This window comes from Cervus canadensis, chromosome 19 (genome assembly GCF_019320065.1).
Source record: "Cervus canadensis isolate Bull #8, Minnesota chromosome 19, ASM1932006v1, whole genome shotgun sequence".
NCBI classification, from domain to species: domain Eukaryota; kingdom Metazoa; phylum Chordata; class Mammalia; order Artiodactyla; family Cervidae; genus Cervus; species Cervus canadensis.
In genome coordinates, this window is record NC_057404.1 from 8,828,560 (window position 1) to 8,851,597 (window position 23,038).

General features: G+C 44.9%; 1 protein-coding gene across 5 annotated transcripts in view; it reads right to left on the reverse strand.

Annotated features, from left to right (window-relative positions):
- Positions 1-23,038, reverse strand: part of TBC1D1 (TBC1 domain family member 1) — a 226,065-nt gene that overhangs the window by 139,441 nt on the left and 63,586 nt on the right. Inside the window, exon 1 of one of the 5 annotated variants that reach the window (XM_043438115.1) lies at positions 6,561-6,791. The exons of 3 other annotated variants lie outside the window; for them this stretch is intronic. In XM_043438115.1, coding sequence (XP_043294050.1) covers positions 6,561-6,590 — 30 coding nt within the window. In that variant the 5' untranslated portion in view covers positions 6,591-6,791. Of the gene's footprint in view, positions 1-5,696; positions 5,826-6,560; positions 6,792-23,038 lie in introns of those variants that run through there. One more of the 5 variants, XM_043438113.1, reaches the window with a different exon arrangement.

Here is a 23,038-nt window from a genome sequence, read left to right on the forward strand (position 1 = left end):
AAAAACTGACACAAAGATGTTTATAGCAGCTTATTCGTAACTGCCAAAACTTGGAAGCAACTGAGAGGTCCTTCTGTAGACGAAAAAACTGGTACATCCAGACAATGAGATATTATTCAGCACTAAGAAGAAATGAATGATCGAGCCATGAAAGACACTGAAGAAACTTACATGTACATTACTGAGCGAAGGAAGCCAATCTGAAAAGAACGCATACTTTATGATTCCAATTATACGACATTTGGAAAAGGCAAAACTATAAAGATCGGCGGTTGCCAGGGGTTGGAAGGAAGAAGGGATGAAAAGCATTGCACGGAGAACTTTTAGGGCAGTGATATTACAGATACATGCCATCACACACTTATCCAAACGCACGGAATGTACAACCCTAATAATGAACCACAGTGTAAACTATGGACTTTGGGTGATAGTGATATATCAATCCAAGTTCATCAATTGTGACAAATGTACCACACTGATTAGGGATACTGATAACAGGCGAGGCTGCTGCATGTGTGGGAACTGTATCTTCTGCTCAATATTGCCATGGACTTAAAATTGCTCAAAAACTAAATCTATCCAAAAAAAGAAAGCAGGAGATTTGAATCTACTTTTCAATAACAATTTGATGCCTAGTTTATTATATTTTCCAATGGTATTTGGGGCGAAGTTAAATATACTGAAAAAGAGGAAAGGTCATCAAAGTATTTTTTAAATTTAATAAACTGAACAGGGATTTCCCCAGAGGTCCAAAGGTTAGGATGCCACATTCTGACTGATGACGGGGTGGGTTCCATGCCTGGTCAGGGAGCTAAGATTCCACAAGCTGTGGGGTGCGGCCAAAAATGAAAAAAAAAAAATAAACTGTAAGAGTTCATATGCAAAATGTTTAAAATTTTTAAAAGGTGAAAGAGTATGCAATGCAAAATTTTCCTTCCACTCTTGTTCTCCAGACACCCAATTTCAAAGTTGCTGAGTTTTTTTAAGTCTTATTTCATAGGACACTATCTCCACTATTGTCCTCCCATATACAAGTGACTATTCTGAAGTCATGGCATTTGTTCCAAAAAATACGAGCAACTCCTATGTCTAATAGTAGGTATAAAAAAGGAAATATTTAAATTGAGAACCTTGCTACTCAAAATGTGGTCCCCAGACGGGCAGTATCAGCATCATCACCTGTGAGGAGCTTGTTGGAAATGCAGAATCTTCAGTTCCATCCCAGACCGGCTAATGCAGAACTATTTAATATATTTCAACAAGATGCCCAACTGATTTGTACACACTGGTATACATGACAACACCACCTCTGTTTTCACAGAGTGTACAGGTTAAGAAGATAAAATATTTAAATAACTGCAAGATACACAGACTAGACTACACAGCTACAAAAGTCTGGGGACAGATCAGTTTTGGTCTCTAATGGTTCCCACCATCACAGGTAAAATGCCAACTCCTCTGAAGGGGTCTGTATGCCATATACATCCTGGCCCCTGCATATCTGTTCAGCTCACCCTCTGCTACTCCCTACAGCAGATTTCCTGCCAGCCTGGCCAACAGCCTGTCACTGAGGCTCCTCCAACGTGCCTACAGGCCTCTGAACACGCTACCCCAAACACTTTGCACCCCTGAGCTTCCTGGCTACCTCCCCCTTGGCCATCTTCAGGAGGGGGCAGCAGCCCCTCCCTGCTCTCCCACAGCACAGCCCAGCTGGCTGATGTCTACCCTCCCCTGCCAGAGAAGCTCCTGTAGTTATTTTCTACCCAGTTCAGCATGCTCATCCAATGAATGAATGAATGAGTCATCAGAGATGCTTCAGGGAAGGCGTGACCATGAGAAGGACTCAGATGGTCAGAAGTGGAAGATCAGAGTGGAGGCACATTTAAGGCTAAGATTGGATTAGGGAATCTATCTAGGAGAACAAACTATAATTTACTTTCTTTCTCATTATGAGATCTGCTCCAGGCAGTGTTTCGCTGTGGATTAGATGGGGTTTCTATCCCTGCTCTTCTCCCTTCTCCCTTTGTAAAATCAACCTGTGCCCAAATTATTGTCATTCTCAGTAACCAGAGCTCCCCAACCACAGAGAGAGGCTGCAGCCACCACTGCCCAAACACCCCCACAGGAGCCTTGGTGGGGGCTACACCAGTTCTGCTTAGCAGAGGCAGCAAATTTTTCAAATTCAAGGAGTGGTTTGGCTATGACAAGTTCTTCCCTCTTCATTAAACTCAAACATGCACTAATTAAAAGGAATTTAAATCTACAGACAAAAAAAATATGGTAATACATATTTTAAAATTTTCCATCTCAACCTAGGACACAATCTCAGCAACAAACCAACATCAGACTGACTTTAAGCAAGACAGCAACACTGCCACCTACATACTAGCTATAGTCAGATTCACATCTTACAGGAAGGCCGCTGTGTGCCAGTAAACAGAAGACCAAGTCCAACTGGTCAGAGGCAACCAAGGTGGGCTGATCCAGCCTGCAGGAAACCTCAAAGGTAAGTAAATAAGCCCAATGCCAGGACCCAACTGTGCCTGCAAGCTGTGGTTAGCAGCAGCTGAGCAAAGAACAAATTGTGCTTGTATTCAATACAGAAGAAGCAATTTGCTACTCAGCCATTTGCACCAATCTCAGACACTGGGTCACAGTCATTCCAGAAGATAGAGAATAATTACATATCCAAGGCATTACTACCACCTCCTGAACCACACCTGCCTCCTAAGTGGTCCCCCCAGCTTCCCAAAGCAGATATCCCTCCTAGCTTTCACACCCACAGCACGTACAAGCAAACCCCGCACAGCACCCTGGAACCCTCTACAGCCTGGCCCACATCGGCCCTTCCCAACTCAGGACCCAGCTGGCCCTCTCATGCATCACCTGCCTTCCTCCTGCTCCCCTACCAGGCCCACCTACAGGCCTTGTTCCCTGCTAGCCCCTCTTCCTGGTTCTTCTTTAGGGACCTATTACCACTCAGGTGAAATGCCACCTCCTTGCCACCTCAGCCCCAGGCACTCCCCCACCAAACCACCTTCTTAACTTTCCTTCCTAACACTCACCACCATCTGCAATTATTACATTTATTTATTTGCTTCCTTCATTGCTGTCTCTCCTGTCTAGAATTTGAGTCATGAAAAGGGGGACCTGGTGTGCCTGTTCACTGCTCAATCTGAGGTCCTCAATCAATACCTGGCACACAGTAGGTGCTCAATAACTAGATCTGTGTTGAATACATTTGTTAACTTGTTGAATGAATAATGGCTATAAACCCAGGTTCTAAGCAAGGTCAAATATGAAAAACCTGGTTTTACATAGAATATATATTAGTGATTGAGTTTACAAAAGGACTCCTTTCCTAATATATTTTTAAATATTACAAAGCATCAGTGTGTACACTTTTTAAAAGATAAACTTTTAGTGCAAAATGAACTAACTCCTCCAGGGCATGAATAGTGAGTGCCTGGTACACAGATGGCAACCACCAAGTATCCGCTGAATATATACAGAAGCATTGGAGAATAGCTTAATACAAGGCATGAGCTACATGAAACTCGACTTGGACTTGAAAACACAGAAAATTTGGCTATACTTAGCTCCCATTTTCTATTTTATCTGACAAATTGACATGTACATTTTAAATCCACTAATTTGAGATACTAGCAGTAATCTTAGCCATCATTTTTATAGGCAGTAGAGATCCAAGAAGTTCAGAAAATTATCTGGCAGTTCTGTTGCTGTTAGTCTTCACCAACAGGGAAGTGGACACACAGAAATACTCAATAGATTACTCAGAACTGCCAGGATGTCTGTGGATTTAATATAAAAATCACAAAGCTTGAGAAATTTGTTTTTATTTAACAGTGTAATCTACATAAAAAAAATTCCAGTATCCCTGATGAAAGACTAATCAAGAAATCATACCTCAAAAAAATAAAATAAAGAAATTACACCTCCATAAACCTGGCCCCACTTTCAATATAATGCACACATGCCTTAATGCTCCAGGACATGTCTAATTTTAAAAAGGCATGTTAATTTTTCTTTTAACAGATAATATCTTTGAAATAAAATTCTTCCCTATTTTGGCTTTATTCTTACATGATAAAATGACTCACTCTACACGTTCAGTATTCACACACTATTAATGCATCATCAAAAAAAACTAAATTCAAGTTCAGGTCACCACCTGCATCAAGTAACAGACATCTACTCCCAAGTAACAGACATCTATTCCCCTTCTTCACTAACAGGTGTTGGGCTGCAAATTACAAAGGTCAAATTAGGAATTTTTAATAGATGTGCAAACGTTTGTGTGAGGTGTGTGCTCGTGTGCATTTGTGTGTTCTTGAAAGGCCACTCTAAAGTCTAACATAAACGCACTTTGGGAGTATACACATTCTGTACCATATCTGTGCCTCGTTTCTACTTTTAAAACATTTCCTAGTCTATAATGCAAAGTGTGTTAATGACTTGCCTCTTAACTGAACACCAAATAGGTTCCATAGAAAGCCACTCTTACAATGGCTTACAAGAAATGAACTTTCAAACAGTAACTTCATATTCTAAAAGTGCTCATAGAATAATACAGTCTACAAAAATCAGTTATAGGATGCAATTTACAATAGCACAAGACCTAGAAAAAATGAAATACAAAAGAATAACATTTCTTAAAATTATGCTGACAACCGATAGATAACTTTGCTCCAAAAACATTTCATAGTTGTTTGCTACTGTTCTGTAGTTTAAACAATTTTGGAATAACATGATTCAGAACTTAGATCAAGTTGGTCACATGCTGTTCATTTTTTGCATGAACTTTTCAAAAGTACTGCCAGTCGTGGAAAGCTGACAATCCTTACAAAATCCTTGATTTTTTTTTAAAATAAGGCTTTGGTTTGCTGTTTTTTCATCATCACCTCTGTAGGCCAATATAAACAAAAGTTCGCCACACTCCTATAGTGTAAAGCATCTTATATTGTATGTTTTAGGAAAGTACATAAAACTATAAAACAGTATTAGCAGTAAGGTTTTTTTAGATTTACCTTTTGATTTTGGAATAAAACAAGTCTTTTTTTTTTTCTTACTCCTTTTGGCCTTACAGTGTAACAATATTGGGTTGGCCAAAAAGTTTGTTCGGGTTTTTCCATGAGATGTCACCAGAAAACGAATTTATTGCCCAACCCAATATAGAAGCAGATTCAAATCCTCAACCTAGAATGAGTAACAGAATACTCAGGCAACACACCCTGAATTACTTTTTAAACTATATGACATTTTTAAACTTTAGCACTATTTGGAAAAGCCAATAAGCTATCACTTCAAGTCAGAAAATCTGGGCATTGTTAATTTGTCTTCAGTACAAAACTAATTCACAACGACTCAAAACACGTTTGAAAGTCACTTCACTTTTCCTACTAGCTGTGTTTCAGCAACTGAAGATTCTGGTGGGCAAGAGAAGACAGTAGGATATAGAGCCTGTCTAATAACTGTTACCTGGTTTCTGCGTCTCTATTTTATTATCACTTAAATGACAAGCAAAGCCTATCGGCCTCATATAAAGGTATTTGTAAAAATGTACTTTAACACTCTAAAAACACTGCATCATAACTAGAGGTACCACCACCTATTATTTGTAAAGGGTCACAGAACGGCTAACGGGTTCTCTCAGGGAGTTTAATTGCTCAACTAACCTGCCATACACCCAGAGCGAGCCCTGCGAAGGGGCTGGCAGAGAGAGGAGCCCGCTGCACTCGAGAAAGGTGCCGGATCAGCCCGCCGGCCTGCAGAGGCTTCAAGAGCTGCATCGTTCAGAACACACGACACCTGGTACCCGGGGAGGATATTATTCTATCCCTGCCTTCTCAAACTGGTGGGAACTCTAGAAATCCATTCCAATCCCTTCGTTTTTGCAACAGCGGAATTGGCCTGGACTTGTAACGCTTAGTGATCCTGAAGGCGCCAATGTTCTGAAAATAAAACTTCAAAGAAATAAAAAGAACTTAGACTTAAAACTCAGACCCCCCCCAAACCCGCCCTTGGAAACCAGGGAGTTAAAAACAAAAGACAGACATCCTCTAAGCGCGCCGAGTTCAGCCTCCGGGCATCCTCCTTGCACGGTCCCGACAACCGAGCACAAACCTGTCTGTATCCGGGAGGCTGACACGCGAGGTCCCGCCGCCTGGACACGCCTCGCGGGGAACCCGGGGCGCGCTGGGGGCCGCAGAGGCCCACCCGCCCGGTGTCGAGCCTCACTCTCCCTACCCGTGAAATGGGCGTGAGGCCCCCGGCTCTTTCTCCCCTCGGGGAAGAAAGTCTAATGAATGAGAACCACCTGGTGAGCGCCCCGGACCGCGCTGGCCGCTCTCCGGACGCGGTCCCTGAGCAAGGGGCGCCCCTCGCCGCGGTCCGATCCCACCCCCACCCAGCCGCAGAGCCCCAGCCGCCCGGACGCCCAGCAGCCCGACGGTTACCAAGGTTCCCCGAGCCGCGCCCGCCGGGACGCCAGCTCCCGGGAGGTCCGCTACCGTAACGGGCGCCGGCCCGACGCCGCCTACCTTGGCCACCCAGCTGAACAATGGTGACATCGCGGGCCGGGCGGCGGCTCGTCGCCCGCGGCTCCCGCTCACTCCCTCCGCCGGCCCGAGCGGCGGCGGGCAGCCAGGAGCGGGCTCGGGGCGCGGCGGGGCCGGGGCATGGCTCCCCCCGCGGCGGCGGCGGCGGCGGCGGCGGCGGCGGGCTCCTCCCCGCCGTCACCGCCCGGAGAGGTCGCGCCCGCGGGGCAGCCCGGCCGAGGAAAGGGAAGTGGGTGGGGAGAGCGGGGGAGGGGAGCGGGGGAGGGAGCGCGGCCGGCCCCGCCCCCAGCCCGCCCACCCCCACGCTCGGCTCGCGGCGGGAAGTTGGGACCCGCGGGGGTCGTCCTCCTCCGGGACGCCCCCGGCTGCGCGGCTCTCGGGGGAGGAGTTGTAAACCCTGAGGGCTTAGGGACGCGGCTTCCTAGGCCTTCGGGGTCCGTTTGGCCCAACTTTGAAAAAACTAGGAATTCCTCTACCAGACGTTTGATGAAAGCCCCAGAGCCGGAGCCGACACAAAACCCGCCCAACTCCCAGGGGTTACCCCCACCCCCAAGGCTTTGCTTCCTAAAAGCTCCAGATTGCTGGTAACAAAAGGCCTAGTGTTTCCCTAACTCCTAATACCTTTATATAATCAAAGGTGGTTTTCTTGTAGTCAGAAAACTCAGCTGTTGAGACTAGAAAAGGGGCGGTGGAGAAAGAACCTTCAGTTCCTGCCAGCCTGGAGATTTCAGCAACGTGAGAAATGTTGGTTTCACCAGTTTTCTTCTCTCCAAGGCAAGATGATAAGCCGTGTAGTCACTTTATTGCTACAAAGGTTAAGCTGAGTTTCAAACTCTGACACCCAAGAGTTGCACGTTAAAAAAAAGAAAAAAGGCTAAAGGTCACATGAATAGTCAATGTGTAAATGTCAATATATGTGTCATATGGAGCCACTCACTTGCCTCAGACCAAGTAGCCACCCTAGAACCAGAATTTTGATTCTTTCCTTTTGTTATATTAATTGTGTCCTATCTTCATGGGGGGCTTCCCCAGGTGGCTCAGTTGTAAAGAATCTGCCTGCCAATGCAGGAGACTGGGGTTCGATCCCGGGGTCAGGAAGATGGAGAAAGAAATGGCAACCCACTCCAATATTCTTGCCTGGATGGAGGAGCCTGGCGGGCTACAGTCCCTGGGGTGGAAAAAGAGTTGCACATAAGTAGAGACTAAACAACAATCTTCATGGGACATTTTTATGGCGTTTCCAAAATGCCTGTCATCTTGAGTTAGATGGGTATATTCAATATCTATCGCTACATGACAAATTACCCCAAAACTTAGAAACTGAGAATAGCAGGTTCTGTGGGTCAAAAATCCAGCAGCATCTTAGCTGGGCACCTCTGGCTCCAGGTCTGTTAGCTGGGTCTGCAGGCATCTCAAGACTGAGCCGGAACTGAAGCATCCACTTGCTCACACACAGTTGTTCCCAAGATTCAGTTCCTTGCAGGCTCTTGGGCTCAGGGTCTCAGTTTCTTGCTGCAGCATGTGGTTCTCCCCATAAAATTGCTCACAGAATGACAACTTGCATCCCCCAGGATTCAAGAAAGAGCAGGTGTCCAAGAAGGAAGTCAGTGGTTCTGTAAACCACAGAAGTGACATCCCAAAACTTCTGCAGCATTCAGTCTAATCTACACTCAAGGCAAGCATATGAGGGCATAAATGCCAAGAAGACCACACGAGAGGAAGGGGTGTCTTCTTTTTCTTCTCCCAGGTGGGATGCATGGGAACAAGATAAATGATAAAGGCATGGTGAATGTCAAGAGTGACATCATTCTAACAAAGCCTACCTGGGTACTTGAAAAGAGCCTTCGGAGCATCTTTGTTGCTTAGTCACTAAGTCATGTACGACTCTTTTGTGACCCCATGGACTGTAGCCCACCAGGCTCCTCTGTCCATGGGATTTCCCAGGCAAGCATATTTAAGTGGGTTGCCATTTCCTTCTCCAGGGGATCTTCCCAACCCAGGAATGGAATCAGAGTTTCCTGCCTCTGGCAAGAAATCCTGTATTGGAATACAGGAATACATTCCTGTGTTGGCAGGTGGATTCTTTACCACTGAGCCACCAGGGAAGCCTTTGGAACATCTTAGGGAAGTGCTATTCTTTCATTCATTTCAGCAGTAATGTTCCCTAGAGGTGGAAAGCGAGAGTGCATTTGCAACCATCTAACTAAATCTTTCCATTTGATCACATTACTTCCTCCAAGCAAGCAGAAGAGAGCCTGAGAGCTCCATTTCAGTGAGAGCCTTTATGGTCCCTACTGCCTTGCTACTGAAAGTGTGGTCCATGGATCAGCTGCTTCAGCATCACCTGGCAATTTGTCAGAAATGCAGATACTTGGACCCTGCCCTAATCCCATCCTACAGAGTCACAAGCTTCATTTTACCATGACTCCAAGAGGCTAGGATGCACATAGAGTTTGAAATGCACTAGAATGTGAGACACACTGGCCTTAAAATAATGTAACTGTCAAACAGTTGAGAGACCAGCTAAACTGTCCCTCATCCATGTGATGGTGTGAACTAGCTCAGCAGAGAGAGACCTAGTGAGCTAAGGGGAAGCAACATCATTTTAGTGGGAGTGGATGAGCAGCTGAGGACCAGCAGGACAAGCTGGGTGGATGACAAATGTCAGCCTACAGCATCACTCCAATCCCCAACCTGAGCTCTAGGAAAACGCCTAGGACTGAGAAGCAACTCAGAGGGGAACCTGAAATGTACTGAGGAAACCCGAATTACCTCCCAACTGACTGAGATAAACTTTCTGCTTCTTTGGCAGGAGGCGGGGAGGCAAAAATAGAGAAATTACCTTAAATTTAGAAAACTGCACTTCTTACAAAAAAAAAAAAAAAAAAGACTAAATCCTGAATACGCTAGAAAGGAAAGAGTGTGGGCAGGTGAAATAGGGACATCCAGGTGTCACTGTTTAAACCTGGATCCAAGTACATACAACAGGGTGGAGTCTCCCGCAGTTCCCGGTTTGCGTTTGCCTTCGGCCTTTCCTGGTGGCTTAGATGGTAAAGTGTCTGTCTGCAATGCTGGAGACCTGGGTTCGATCCCTGGGTTGGGAAGATCCCCTGGAGAAGGCAATGGCAACCCATTCCAGTACTCTTGCCTGGAAAATCCCATGAACAGAGGAGCCTGGTAGGCTACAGTCCATGGGGTCACAAAGAGTTGGACACGACTGAGCAACTTTACTTACTTAAACCTAACATTGGCCACCTGATGCGAAGAGCTGACTCATTTGAAAAGACCCTGATGTTGGGAAAGATTGAGGGCAGGAGAAGGGGACGAGATGAGATGAGATGGTTGGATGGCATTGCCGACTCGATGGACATGGGTTTGGGTGGACTCCGGGAGTTGGTGATGGACAGGGAGGCCTGGAGTGCTGCGGTTCATGGGGTTGCAAAGAGTCGGACACGACTGAGTGACTGAACTGAACTGAAGTGAAACCTTACGTGATTTTAGACTCAAGAGAGGTCTCCATCTGCTCCAGGTGTTCTGCTTGATCTAGGACTGGGCAGAATCACTCATTTCAGGGGAATCTAAGAACCTTTCTGATGGATGGACTTGATAGTAACATGTGGGGCTGTAAGGCTAAATATTACATGTGTGTGTGCACACTCAGCCATGCCCAACTCTTTGTGACCCCATGGACTGTAGCCCACCAGGCTCCTCGGTCCGTGGAACTTCCCAGGCAAGAATACTAGAGTGGGTTGCCATTTCCTTCTTCAGAGGATCTTCCCAACCCAGGGATCAAACCCATATCTCTTGCATCTCCTGCACTGGCAGATGGGTTCTTTACCAGCTAAGTTCTTAATTCCCTGCCAACATGTACCTTGCCAACAGAAACTCTGTTATAATCTGGAAGTTCATTAAGGGGAAACTGTTAACATCAGACAATCTAACAAATCTCACATTCAAAATGAGTTTCCTTAAAATACTACGTTTCCTCCCATATGAAAAAATGTATCCTCCTCTAAGAAATTGTATATTCCCCCAGGGAAGGAGTGAACATAGAGGGGGCATGGATAATTTTTAATAGCTCCCCAGTGATGCCCTCTCAGCCAGAATTCAGAATACTTACAGACACTTACAGACAGAATAATCATTGCTCAAAGACGCTGATGGTTCCCTAGAGTTACCTGTGCTGCCAAGGCGGCTCGGTGAGGAAGGAGGGCAGATGATTTGGCTGTCTGTGGCAGCGCTGAATTCTCAAAGACTTAAGGGGCAGGCAGGTCATATTAATGTGTGAAGAGGGCCAAGTGTGAGACAATAAGGAACAAATGAGCTGTGGCAATGTGGAGAATAGGTACTCAATTATTAAAGTTCTCCACCCAGCCAAGCAAAATGTGTAACCCGAATGAATTCAGCAGGAGAGGTGTTATTGGTGTTGACCTCTGGATTTACTTAAAACTTGGAAGAGTGTGGTGTGTGTGTGTGAGAGAGATTCTGTTTATTAGCCAGGATTGAGAACCACTTCCATAATTCTCAATCCTGGATCCTTTATTTTTAAAAATGATTTCTGTGCTCTGTGGAGAGCAATAGGCTATCCAAATAAGACTGAAGAGATCTAAACAAGTAGGATCTACAGAAAACCCAGGTCCAGGTACGTTTAAAAGGAAGCTTATGGCTTCCCTGATGGCTCATTAGAGAATCTGCCAGCAATTAGGGAGACCTGGGTTTGATCCCTGGGTTGGGAAGATCCCCTGGAAAAGGGAATGGCTATTCATTCCAGTATTCTTGCCTGGAGAATTCCATGGACAGAGGAGCCTGGCAGGCCACAGTCCATGGGGTCACAACGAGTCAGACACGACTGAGTGACGAACACTTTCACTTGAATGTCTCACCATCTCAGTTTTCCTGAGACATTAAAGGAGGGCTAGAAAGAGAAAACTCAGAAACTGGAAGAATTGCTCAGGGACTAAACTTGATCATAGTTTCCCAAATAAGCCTGACCCTGCTGCCCTTCTGCCATGTTCCTCCTTTGAAAAGGAGCAAGGGGCAAGGACAGCAAACCCTCCTGAGAGTCCAGGAGGAGATGCTGACCAGCTCCTCTCCCACAGCTGAAATGTGGAGGGCACAGAAGTCGGAAACTTGCAGAAGCATGACCTCACTCTGCAACCTGCTCTTCCCCACCACAAGACCCGGTTAAAAATAGAGTCATTGTCACACCAACTCTGGGAGGACACTCAACTTGGTTTCAAGAGAATGAGAACCACTTGGCTCTTGGTAACTAGGATGCTGACAGCAGTTACAATGTGTTTGGTTTGATTGTTTCTCCCACAACACCATGCTATTCTGGGACACCAGCTGAGTGTCCTACAATTCCACTCAATTCTGACATTATCTACTCCCAGCCTGACTTCACACACCAATTCCAAGTCCAGGTTGTCACCTGTGCTTCTGATCAACTGGTTATAGATTGGAGGCTCCTGCAACCCCTTCCTTGGGTTCAATTAATTTACTGAGTGGTTCACAGAATTCAGGGAAACATCTGACTTACTAGAGCATCAGTTTATATAAAAGGATGTGACTCACGAACAGCCAAAGGAAAGAGAGACATGGGGCAAGTTGTGGGGAAACGGGGTGAACCTTCCCTGCTCTTCCTAGGCACACTGCTCTGATCCAATCTGTTACCTGTTAATCAACTTGGAAGTTCTTCTAATCCCATCCTTCTGGGGTTTTACGGGGGCTTCATACAGAGGCCTGACTGATCTCTTCATTGGCCTTTGGCCGTTGTAATCATTCTCCCCCTCCTCTCCCTTCCGCAGAGTTCAGGGGGTGGGGACCTCCTAATCACAAATTGGTTACCCTAGCAACCAGCCTCCATCCCAAGGGGACCTAGGGACTTTCCAAAAGTCACCTCATTAACATAACAAAAGACACCTTTATCACTCTCTAAACAGGAAATTCCAAGAGTATTAGTGGTCCTGTGTCTAGAAAGGTGGACAAAGACCAAAAGCAAATTGCTTACTATAAATCACAACATCACTGCAACTGATCAAGAATTTATTCACTTTGTGAATATTCCTTAGCAGCTGTGGAGTAAAGCAACACGTGTCCTAACAAGGAATAGCAAAAATGATCAAAGCCGAAGCATGCCCTGGACAGCCATAGGAGATAGCAGGAGAGAGCGAACGCCAAGGGAAGCTCCGTGGAGCTCCAAAGGAACGAAAAATAACTTCTGGCCACAAAGGAAGAACCAGCGTCCTGACAGAAGACCTCAGGTCTTCTATGGATGATGATGAAGGAGTGGGTTTTCCACTGGCATGAAGGGTTGATGTTCATCTCTGGGAATCAAGCCATACCAGGACAGATAGGATAGAAGTCAAAGCTCACGCCGCAGAAAGACCATTTTAGCAAATGGCAGTTTGGAGGTGTGCAGTCATGCCTCTCTGGCATAAAAGTTTGTTTCCAGAAAAAGTATTTTCAAAGGATACTAGCAAATCCAGAAATGTCATGAAAAAAGTGCCTCTGTATGAATTGAAAACATATGTCCGTGAAAAAAAATCATATATGAATGTTTTCACAGTAGCGTTATTGTAACGGCTAAAAAGTGGAAACAGCCCAAATGTCCATCAACTGACAAACGGATAGTGTGCCCACACAACAGAATATTATTTGGTCATAAAAAGTGATAAAGTACCAATGCTACAACATAAATGGACCTTGAAAACATTATGCTACATGAAAGAAACTAGACGTAAAGAACTAGATATTGTATATGGTGGTGGTGGTGCTTTAGTCTCACAGTAGTGTCCAGCTCTTTGCAATCCCAGAGATGGGCCTGCCGGGCTCCTCTGTTCATGGGATTTCTCAGGCAAGAACACTGGAGTGGATTGCCATTCCTTTCTCCAGGGGATCTTCCCTACCCAGGTCTCCTGCATTGCAGGAGGATTCTTGACTGACTGAGCAGACATGCTGAGACATATATTGTATGGCTCCATTTAAAAGAAATATCCAAATAGACAAATCCAGAAAGATAGAAATTGGATTTGTGGTTTACAGGGATTGAGGGGAAAATGAGGAGTGATTGCTAATGAGTATGGATTTTTTTTTTTTTTGAGGTGATGAAAATACTTTGGAATTAGACAGTGGTGATGGTTACACAATTTTGTGAGTATCCTAAAGCCCCAGATTCCATGGCCTGTGAATTACAGCTCAATTTTTTAAATCCCTCTATGTGATGGTGGTTTAATGACTTAGATAATGTTTAATGGTTTAGGTAAATTAATTTCCTGAGCTTGTATAATAATGGAACCTACACTTCAAAGGACTAGTTTCAGGATTAAATGAGATGCATATAAAGCACACAGCCTGAATCCTTGCACATAGTAGGTGCTCAGGAAATGTCAGCTGATGTTGTGGGGTTGGGGAGGGGGGTGGAGCAGGAGGGAGAGGTGAAGAGGGGGACGAAGAAACTTCGGCAGCAGCAGCCATGACTGTTGTAGCTTAATGAAGGGTATAAGTAAGCGTTAGTCTCTCAGTCGTAGCCGATTCTTTTCGACCCCATAGACTATAGCCTGCCAAGCTCCTCTGTCCATGGGATTCTACAGGCAAGAACACTGGAGTGGGTTGCCATTCGCTTCTCCAGGGGATCTTCCCAACCCAGGGATCAAACCTGGATCGCCTGCATTGCAGGCAGATTCTTTACCATCTGAGCCACCAGCGAAGCCAATGATGAGTATGTGTGATGGTTAATTTTCATGTGTTATTAAGAGCTGCCCAGACAGCCGGGTTGACATTATTTCTGGGTGTATCTGTGAGGGTATCTCTGGAAGAGATTAGCATTCGAGTAAAGAAGGTCACCCTCACCAACGTTCAGTGGACATTATCCCCTCCATTGAGGCTCTGAATAGAACAGAAAGGGAGAGGAAGGAGGAATGCGCGCTCTCTCTCACTCTCTCTCTCTCTCCTTGAGCTGAGACCTCCATCTCCTCCTGCCCTCAGACCTCAGTGCTTCTGGTCCTCAGGCCTTTAGACTCAGACCAGGATGTACTTACACCATCAGCCCTCCCAACTCTCAGGCCTTCAGACTTGTACTGAAATACACCACTGGTTTTCCTGGTTCTCCAGCTTTCAGACAGCAGATCATGGGGCTTCTCAGGCTCCCTAACCACGTAAGCCAGTTGCTATAACGATTCTCCCCTTATATATCTCTCTAATATATCCTGTTGGTTCTGTTTCTCCAGAGAAGGCTAATACAGCGTGACTGTTATAAATACAGAAATAGAACAGAAGTGATGGGCTGGAGATCTCAAGTTCATGGCTGAGTTTATAGACAAACAGTTGAGAGTAAAGAAGAGATTGTGTGTTAGCCAAAACTAATTCTGGGACAGGTGGGCCCCCCAACATCTCTCAATATTTCCCTCTCCCTTTTTATGGGTTGCTATGTCTAGCAGTATGACTGTGCCGCATTTGTTACTTTCACTCTGTAAGGCATACCGTGAAGCGTCCAAGTTGTGCTGGTAAATTCCCGTCATTCTGGGCAGAGACTTGGTGTGCACAAGCATTACTAGCCTGTCATACTTTCAGAAAGTTCAGATATTCCTTCCTAAGAAATGGATCCTGCTCACTCACGCTGCTCATCCAGCATTTCTCCGAGAGCTCTTGCTTTCTCCCAAGCACAAACATGTGCTCACATTTTAAATGATCCAACATAGAGTCTTTGGTGGCAAGACTGAGTATCTGAAGCCAGCCTCAGAGCAAAGGATGCTCATTAAACTGGTGAATGAATGAAAGAAAGTACAGAGTGGAAGAATAAATCTTGTGAAGACATTCAGGTTTAGACAATAAATTCAGGGGAAAGGCTGAAGAACACTCTACTTTGATAGAGCTGTGTCAGTGTTTAAATTAAGGTCTCTAACATTATGTTTTGATTTTGTGCATCAAGTTGTAGTTTCTTGTTAGCTAGAATAACAACAAACAAATTTAAAAGAACATTTTTAAATTTCTTAAGCTCCAGCCACGTTCACTACATTGCAAAATTAAAAGCGGACTGAGAATTCCCTGGTGGTCCAGTGGTTAGGGCTTTCCTGGTGGCTTAAACTGTAAATAATGTGCCTGAAATGCAGGAGAACAGGGTTTGATCCCTGGGTTGGGAAATCCCCTGGAGGGGGAATTGGCAACCCACTCCAGTATTCTTGCCTGGGAAATCCTTTGGACAGAGGAGCCTGGTGGGCTACAGTCCATGGGGTTACAAAGAGTCATGCACAACTGAACAACTAACACTTTCTTTTTCTTTCCAGTGGTTAGGACTCCGTGCTTTCACTGCCAGAGGCTTGGGTTCGATCCCCGGTCAGGACTGCATGCTATGCCAGAAGGTCAAAAAAAAAAAAAAAGAAAAAGAAACTGGCTGAAGCCCAGCTAGAAATTCTAGGTCTTGGAGTGTAAAAAGGGAGCCACCGAACTTGTAACCCTAGAGCTGTATGGTGAACCAGACAGTAACAAATCCCCCCAAGAATAAAGCTCACATCAGTGAACTTTCTCAAGATGCCATTTTTTCTCTCCATACTCAGCAGTCTTATTAAAACAGAAACTTACTTTATGACACAAAGTTCTCTCTTCAGTAGAAAGAACAATCAATTTGTGTCATTGTGACATTTCACAACTAGCTAAATTAATATATTTTGCTATTTAAATATCTGTTCCCATCTCAATATTTTGCTTAATATATGCAGTAACTGTGTTCACTTTTTAGCTGGTAAGGCATTCCAAAAATAGAAACAGTGTTTTTCTATTTTTAGCTCAGTTTGTAAAGTTTAAGCAAATAATCTTCTTTCCAAAGTACTACACACACATGTTTCAAATTCATGGAAAAACCCAGTGGCAATGAGCTCATAAAAGAAAACAGTGAAAAGTTGGAGTCAAAAGATTTTTGATATCCTCACCCTGTGTTACAACTCAACATAGATGCTCAGCTTCCAACTCAGACATTTTAATTATAATTTCTGATAGGAACATGAAAAACACTAGTTAGTACAGCTCTGATTTCACTGAAAAATAACTTCTTTTTCTACACTAAAAGTTGTGTTTCTCCTTAAAAAGTAGACTATAAATCATCAATTCCTACTTCCTGGTTAAATGTATTAGTGAATAAAAATCACACCCAGACTTCCTTTCCTGCTTTTCTCATACTAAATCATAATTTCCTTTTTCCTCCCAAAAAGGCAATTTAATCTATCCTTGATTAGACTGACTTCCCACTTGTCAAACGTGTTTGTTCCCTTTCATCCATTTAAATGTGTCATGTTTCAATCAAGCAATCGAACTCCTTATTATTTGCCCAACTAAGCTGAAAACTTATGCTCACACAAAAGCCTGCACACCAATGTTTACAGCAGCTTTATTTCATAATTACCAAAACTTGGAACAAACCAATACGTACTTTAGTAGGTGAACGAATAAATAAACTGTGCAACATATTGGCAATGGAATATGATTCAATGTTAAAAAGAAATGAGTGATCAAGCCATGAAAAGACATGGAGGAACCTTAAATACACATGACTAAGTAAAAGAAGTCAATCTGAAAAGGCTACATACTGTATGATTCCAACTATATGTGACATTCTGAGAAAAGCAAAACTGCAGAGGCAGGAAAAAGATCAGTGGTTACCAGGGGGTGAGGATGGGAGAGAAGGGGTGAGTAGCCAGTGCACAGATGGTCTTTAGGCAGTGATAATATTTTGCATGATACTATAACAATGAACGACTCAACAATAAAGAATCCACCTTCAGTGGTTCAATCTCTGGGTTGGGAAGGAAATGGCAACCCACTCCCGTATTCTCGCCTGGGAAATCCCATGAACAGAGGAGACTGGTGGGCTACAGTCCATGGGGTTGAAAAGAGTCAGACATGACTTAGCAACTAAACAGAACACAACAACATAATGATGAATCCAAGTCATTATATATTTGAGCAAACCCATAGAATGTACAACACTGAGAGTGAATCCTAATGTGAATTCTGGACTTCAGGGGACAGTGGTGTGTCAGTGAAGGTTTGCCAGTTGTTACAACTGTTCCACTCTGGTGAGGGATGCTGACAGTGGGGGAGGTCGTCACTGTGTGGGGGCAGGGGCCATATGAGAAATACCACCTGCTCAGTTTTGCTGTGAACCTAAAACCAATAAAGAATCTGCTGGCAATGCAGGATACCCGGGTTCAATCCCTGGGCTGGAAAGATCCCTTGGAGAAGGGAATGGCTACCCACTCCAGTATTCTTGCCTGGAGAATCCCATGGACAGAGGAGCCTGGCAAGTTACAGGCCATAGGGTCGCAGAGAGTTGGACACGACCGGGCGACTAACGCTTTGCCACTTTGCCACTACAACTACCCTTTAAAAACTTTTGAAAAAAATCAAGTTCTAAACGTCACTGAAACTTTCTGTCAATATTCTCAGTGTTTTTTGTGCATGCTTCCGTATTTTGGAACAGAACTGCACACCTTGAAATAGGTAAAATGCCTCTTCATGTCAGATTCCTGTACCTGGTCCAGAGGCACGCACCTCCACACAGTCATGCAAAAAACACCATATCTGTTTCCTCACCAGGGCTTGAGATGCTGATAAAGATTCCACCAAGCTGTGTATACCAATCCTGGGTCTGCTCAGCAGAGTTTTCAGGCACACAGGACAAACGTGCTTTCCAGAAGCTAAGTCCACGTGACGCATTCTTAGGTCCACGCCCCTCCAAAAACTCTAAAGATAAAAGGTCTCTCTGGGCTCACTGCTTAGCAAAAGAATGCATAGGTTGTAAAATAAACCAGCACCTGCATCCTGGTCTCTATACACAGCTAGAGAAAGCACATCACTTATGTTGGCTTTGACCGGAGATGCAAAGGCTGAGAAGATACAAGAAGAAGGAAGTAGCTTCTCTTTTCTATTTGTGTTGGAATCACCTTCCGTTTCTCAAATGCTTATCGGCAGAGAAGCCTAAAATATGGCTCTCCTCATCTGGAGTTTTTCAAACACAGAACAGGTTATGCTCTGGGTGAAGTGAAGATGGATTCAACCTTCAGATGAGGGTCAGGATTCATCTTAAATGGTCAGATTGAATTGCACCCAGCCCTCGGAGCCTTTCTCTCTGTGGAGGCGGTGTGGTTTTGGAGACAGCCCAACAGGAGGAAGAGGGCATTGGTGTAAATGCAGGTGTGCACAGCTCGATTCTACCTGCTCACGACTAGCTCTGTGACCTCAGGCAGCTCACATTGCATTTCTGGACCTGTTTGCACCTTGGAAACTTTTTAAATATAATTTTAGTATATGTGCGGCCGAAGCAAGCACTTTTTAAATACAATTTAAAATTTATTTTATCTTTTATTCATGCCACTTGGCATGTGGGATCCTAGCTTCCCGACCAGGGGCTGAACCGACGCCCCTTGCCTTGGGAGTGTGAAGTCCCAACCACTGGACCACCAGAGAAGTCCCCACCTTGTAAATTTTTGGAGGTTGGGTTCCTTCTAAACTTCCCTCAGGGATGCAATGGAATATACTCTAATTTAAATGCCCATGGTGGGTTTGTGACTGGCAGCCTTAGCTCAGGGTCCAGGTAGAACTGAAACATACCTGCTTCCCAGTCTCAAGGTCATAATTGAAAATTGCCAACTTGGAACTTTTCCAAAACCTACAGTTAGTTTCTCAGCTCAGGGGAGAAGATGACAAGAAAGAATGCCTACAACACAATGGCAGCGGTCACCTGCTTCGTGTCTGAGGTACCCCCTTCTCCAAGATCAAGGGTCAGGAAGGAACAACACCCACGGAGCACTTATTACATGCCAAGTGTTTTCATATAGTCTCACGAATCCTCACAACTCCAAAGCCAGGGGGGCTGGACCTCCCAGAGCCTTGGGGGTCAGACCTCCCCCTGCAGAACTGTATCGGCAGGACTTCTGCCCTGCTGTCTCCAGAAGGTGAGACCTCTGTCCCAGTGGGACTGAAGGGCAGAGAATCAGGCCAAAGGGATTATTCTACAGCCTTAAGGCTTTAGATCTCATGGAGTTTGCCTGGTAGCCTGGACTTACTTGGGCCCTTTCAACCCCTTTCTTCTCTCCGATTTCTCTCTTTCAGAATAGAGTTGTCTATCCTATGCCTGTCCCACCATTGTTCTTTGGAAACACATAACTTGTTTGATTTCACAGGTTCATGGCTGGAGAGAAATTTGTCTCAGGATGAGTCATACCTCAAATCTCACCCATGTGTGATTTGGATGATATTCAGATGACACTTTGGACTTTTGAGTTGACAGTGGAATGTAATAAATGAATTAATTACAAAAGACATGAATTTGAGGGGATCCGGGGCAGAATGCTATGGAATGAATGTTTACATCCTCCCCAGATTGCTATGTTAAAACCAAATTCCCCAGGGTCTCTGGAGGGTGATTAGGTCATGAATGTGAAGCCCTCATGAATGGGATTAATGCCCGTATAAAAGAGACCCCAAAGTGATCTTTCTTCCCTTCCACCACATGAGGTTACAGCAAAAAGACTGCCCTCTATGAACCAGGAAGCCGGCTCTCACAAGACACCAAATCTTCAGCTAGGAGGTCGCAGCCTCTAGACCTGTGAGAAATAAACTGCTGCTGTTCATAAGCAACTCAGTCTGTGGTATTTTTGTTACAGCAGCTCGAAAGGACTAAGACTGACAATAGTAATAGAACATGTGTATGGAGCGCCTACTGTCTAGCAGACACTGCTAACAGCAGCAAACCTCTGACATGCGTTCATTACGGATCAGGCATTGTTCTAAGCATCCTCAGCGCATGAGGCTGGGACCAGGATCACTCTGTTTCCGATGGGAAACTGAATAGGTAGAACCAGGATACAGGCTGAAGCACTATGCCAGCGTAACCACTTTACTTCCCTAATTATTATGTCAAAACTCTGATGCAGGCTGATATTTATTGTTTTGCAAACAAGGAAGTAGAAGTTGTTCAGTTGAGTTCAGTCGCTCAGTCGTGTCCAACTCTTTGCGACCCCATGAACTGCAGCACGCCAGGCCTCCCTGTCCATCATCAACTCCCGGAGTCCACCCAAACCCATGTCCATTGAGTCAGTGATGCCATCCAACCATCTTATCCTCTGCCGTCCCCTTCTCCTCCTGCCTTCAATCTTTCCCAGCATCAGAGCAAGGTAAAAATCAATCATTCACCCAAGGTCTTACTTGGTTAGAGCTGAGGCTCTCTTTGCAATGTCAAGAAAGCAAATGGCCCTAAGTGCTATCAACACAGGACTCTGTGCTCTAAGATTTCAGGGATCTAGTCTGGCCAAGAAAGGTTCTGGGGAGAGTTACCAGCTTGCAGCCACCAACAGGCTCCGTCAAGGGCAGAAGTTTTGGAGCCAGGGGCTGAGCCAATGCCAACTAGGCTAGGAGGAGGTGGCCTTGAAATGGCAGCAAATTTTAATGAATCAACAGATAAATGAGAGAGGAAGGGAGGGAAAGGAGGCTAGTTCTCTTTGAGTCTGAGGGAGAAGGGCCCTTTCCGAGGGTACAGCAGGGCCAGGGGTTAGTAAGAAGGAAGAGAGGCTGCAGCGGGCTGGCCCACGAGGCCACCGGACCTAAACCCAGGGCAAACCGGAGACTGGGCTGCTGGATGTGGGGGAGGCTGGAAGCAGTGGTCCTTTCACCACTGGAAGCAGGGGTGAAAAGCTGGCCTGAGTGATGGGCTGGGGAACCCCACCTCCCAGTGCCCAGGAAGTTCAGCTGGAGGCAGTGTGGCCCCTGCACAGCTTAATGAGAATCTGATTATTGGATTGGGTATATCAGTGGGTCCAGAAAAAGGTTTTTCCTTACATGAAAAACATCACCCTGCCCTTCCCCTCCATGGGCCCACAGCTGGCCAAATCCAAGAAAGCAGCACAGAGCCCCGGGACGTCTACAAATTCTGCTTTACAGTTTCAGTCCAACAAACAGTGATTACAGGTATCTGACTGTGGCCCTCCACGTGCCCAGCAAGGAACTTAAGCCACTGAAATATCCATGAATTCACAGTCACTTGATAAATACCACAGCGCACATTCACACGACTGTCCCTAGGGATGCTGCAGTAAACAAGCTGCCTGTGCCCAGAGGACTGTCGTAGGGCCCAGGAGGCCCCCAGGACACGGCATGACCAAGCGAGAAGTGCTGCCAGAAGGAAAAGAGAGGATGCTAAGAAAGCATACAGAGAAGCCTGCAACCCAGCCCTGGGGTAGGGGGGACCCTCTAAGACAGCCCGCAGCCTCAAGGGAGGCTGAAGGGTTTAAGGACACACCCAAAGGCCAAGTGAAAACTAGCCACTGGGGGGTAAAAGGGGAGGAAGACGATCCCTAAACTGCTAAACTGCAAAGGAATAGACTTTGATACTGGACTTTTTATTACATACAGCATTCTTATTTTCTAAGGTGTGTTTTTGTGAATTATAAAATACTTCAAAAAATTAAACAGAATAATATGACACTTAGGTAGATACTACTAGTTTTAACAATTTTAAATATTGTGTGTGTGTGTGTGTGTAGGGCTTCCCAGGTGCTTAGTGGTAAAGAATCCACCTGCAAAGCACCAGACTTGGGTTAGATCCCTGGGTCAGGAAGATCCCTTGGAGAAGGAAATGACAACCCACTCCAGTATTCTTGCATGGGCAATCCCATGAACAGAGGAACATGGTGGACTACAGTCATGGGGTTGCGGAGTTGGACACAATGATTAAACAGCAGCAGCAGCAAATATATGTATTTTTTTTAAAGAAGTAAAATGTTACTTATAGAGCTCTTCTCCTCCATCCCCAAAGGTAACTACCATCCTGCATTGGGTGTAACTTTCCCTCTGTTTTCATTTATTAACCCCATAGGCATCAATCCATAAACAACAGAGAGTAGCATTTTGTGATTTTTGAAGTTTTTCCTACATGGTATCAAAGTATATACATTCTTTTAGGCATTACTTGTTTATATTCAACATTGTGTTATTTTAACTGCTGAATAATATTTAATTGTATTAAGTTGCATGATTATTACACAATTATCTCTTCCCTTTTTGATGGACATTTAAAGTTTTACTCCACCTCCCACCTTTTCTTTTTCCTTGCCATAACAGTAAACACCCTTGTACCTGTCTCCTTGTGCACATTCCATGATGTATGCCTGGAAATGGCATTGCTGGGTTACGGGTATTCTCATCTCCAGTGGTACTGCACATGGCCATATTCTGCTGCAGAACCACTGTGCCCATTTATATTCCCACCTACATAAGTATGTTCCTGTTTCCTCACATCCTCACCAATCCTGATGTTAACAAGCTCTTAAATTTTGCTAATCTAGTGAGTGCGACATGTTATTTTCTCACTTTAATCTGCCTTTCCCTAGTTACTAGTGAGTAGTCTACCTTATGCTATTCAGGTTTCCTCTGCTGATTGCCTCTTCACATTGTCAGGCCATTTTCTACTG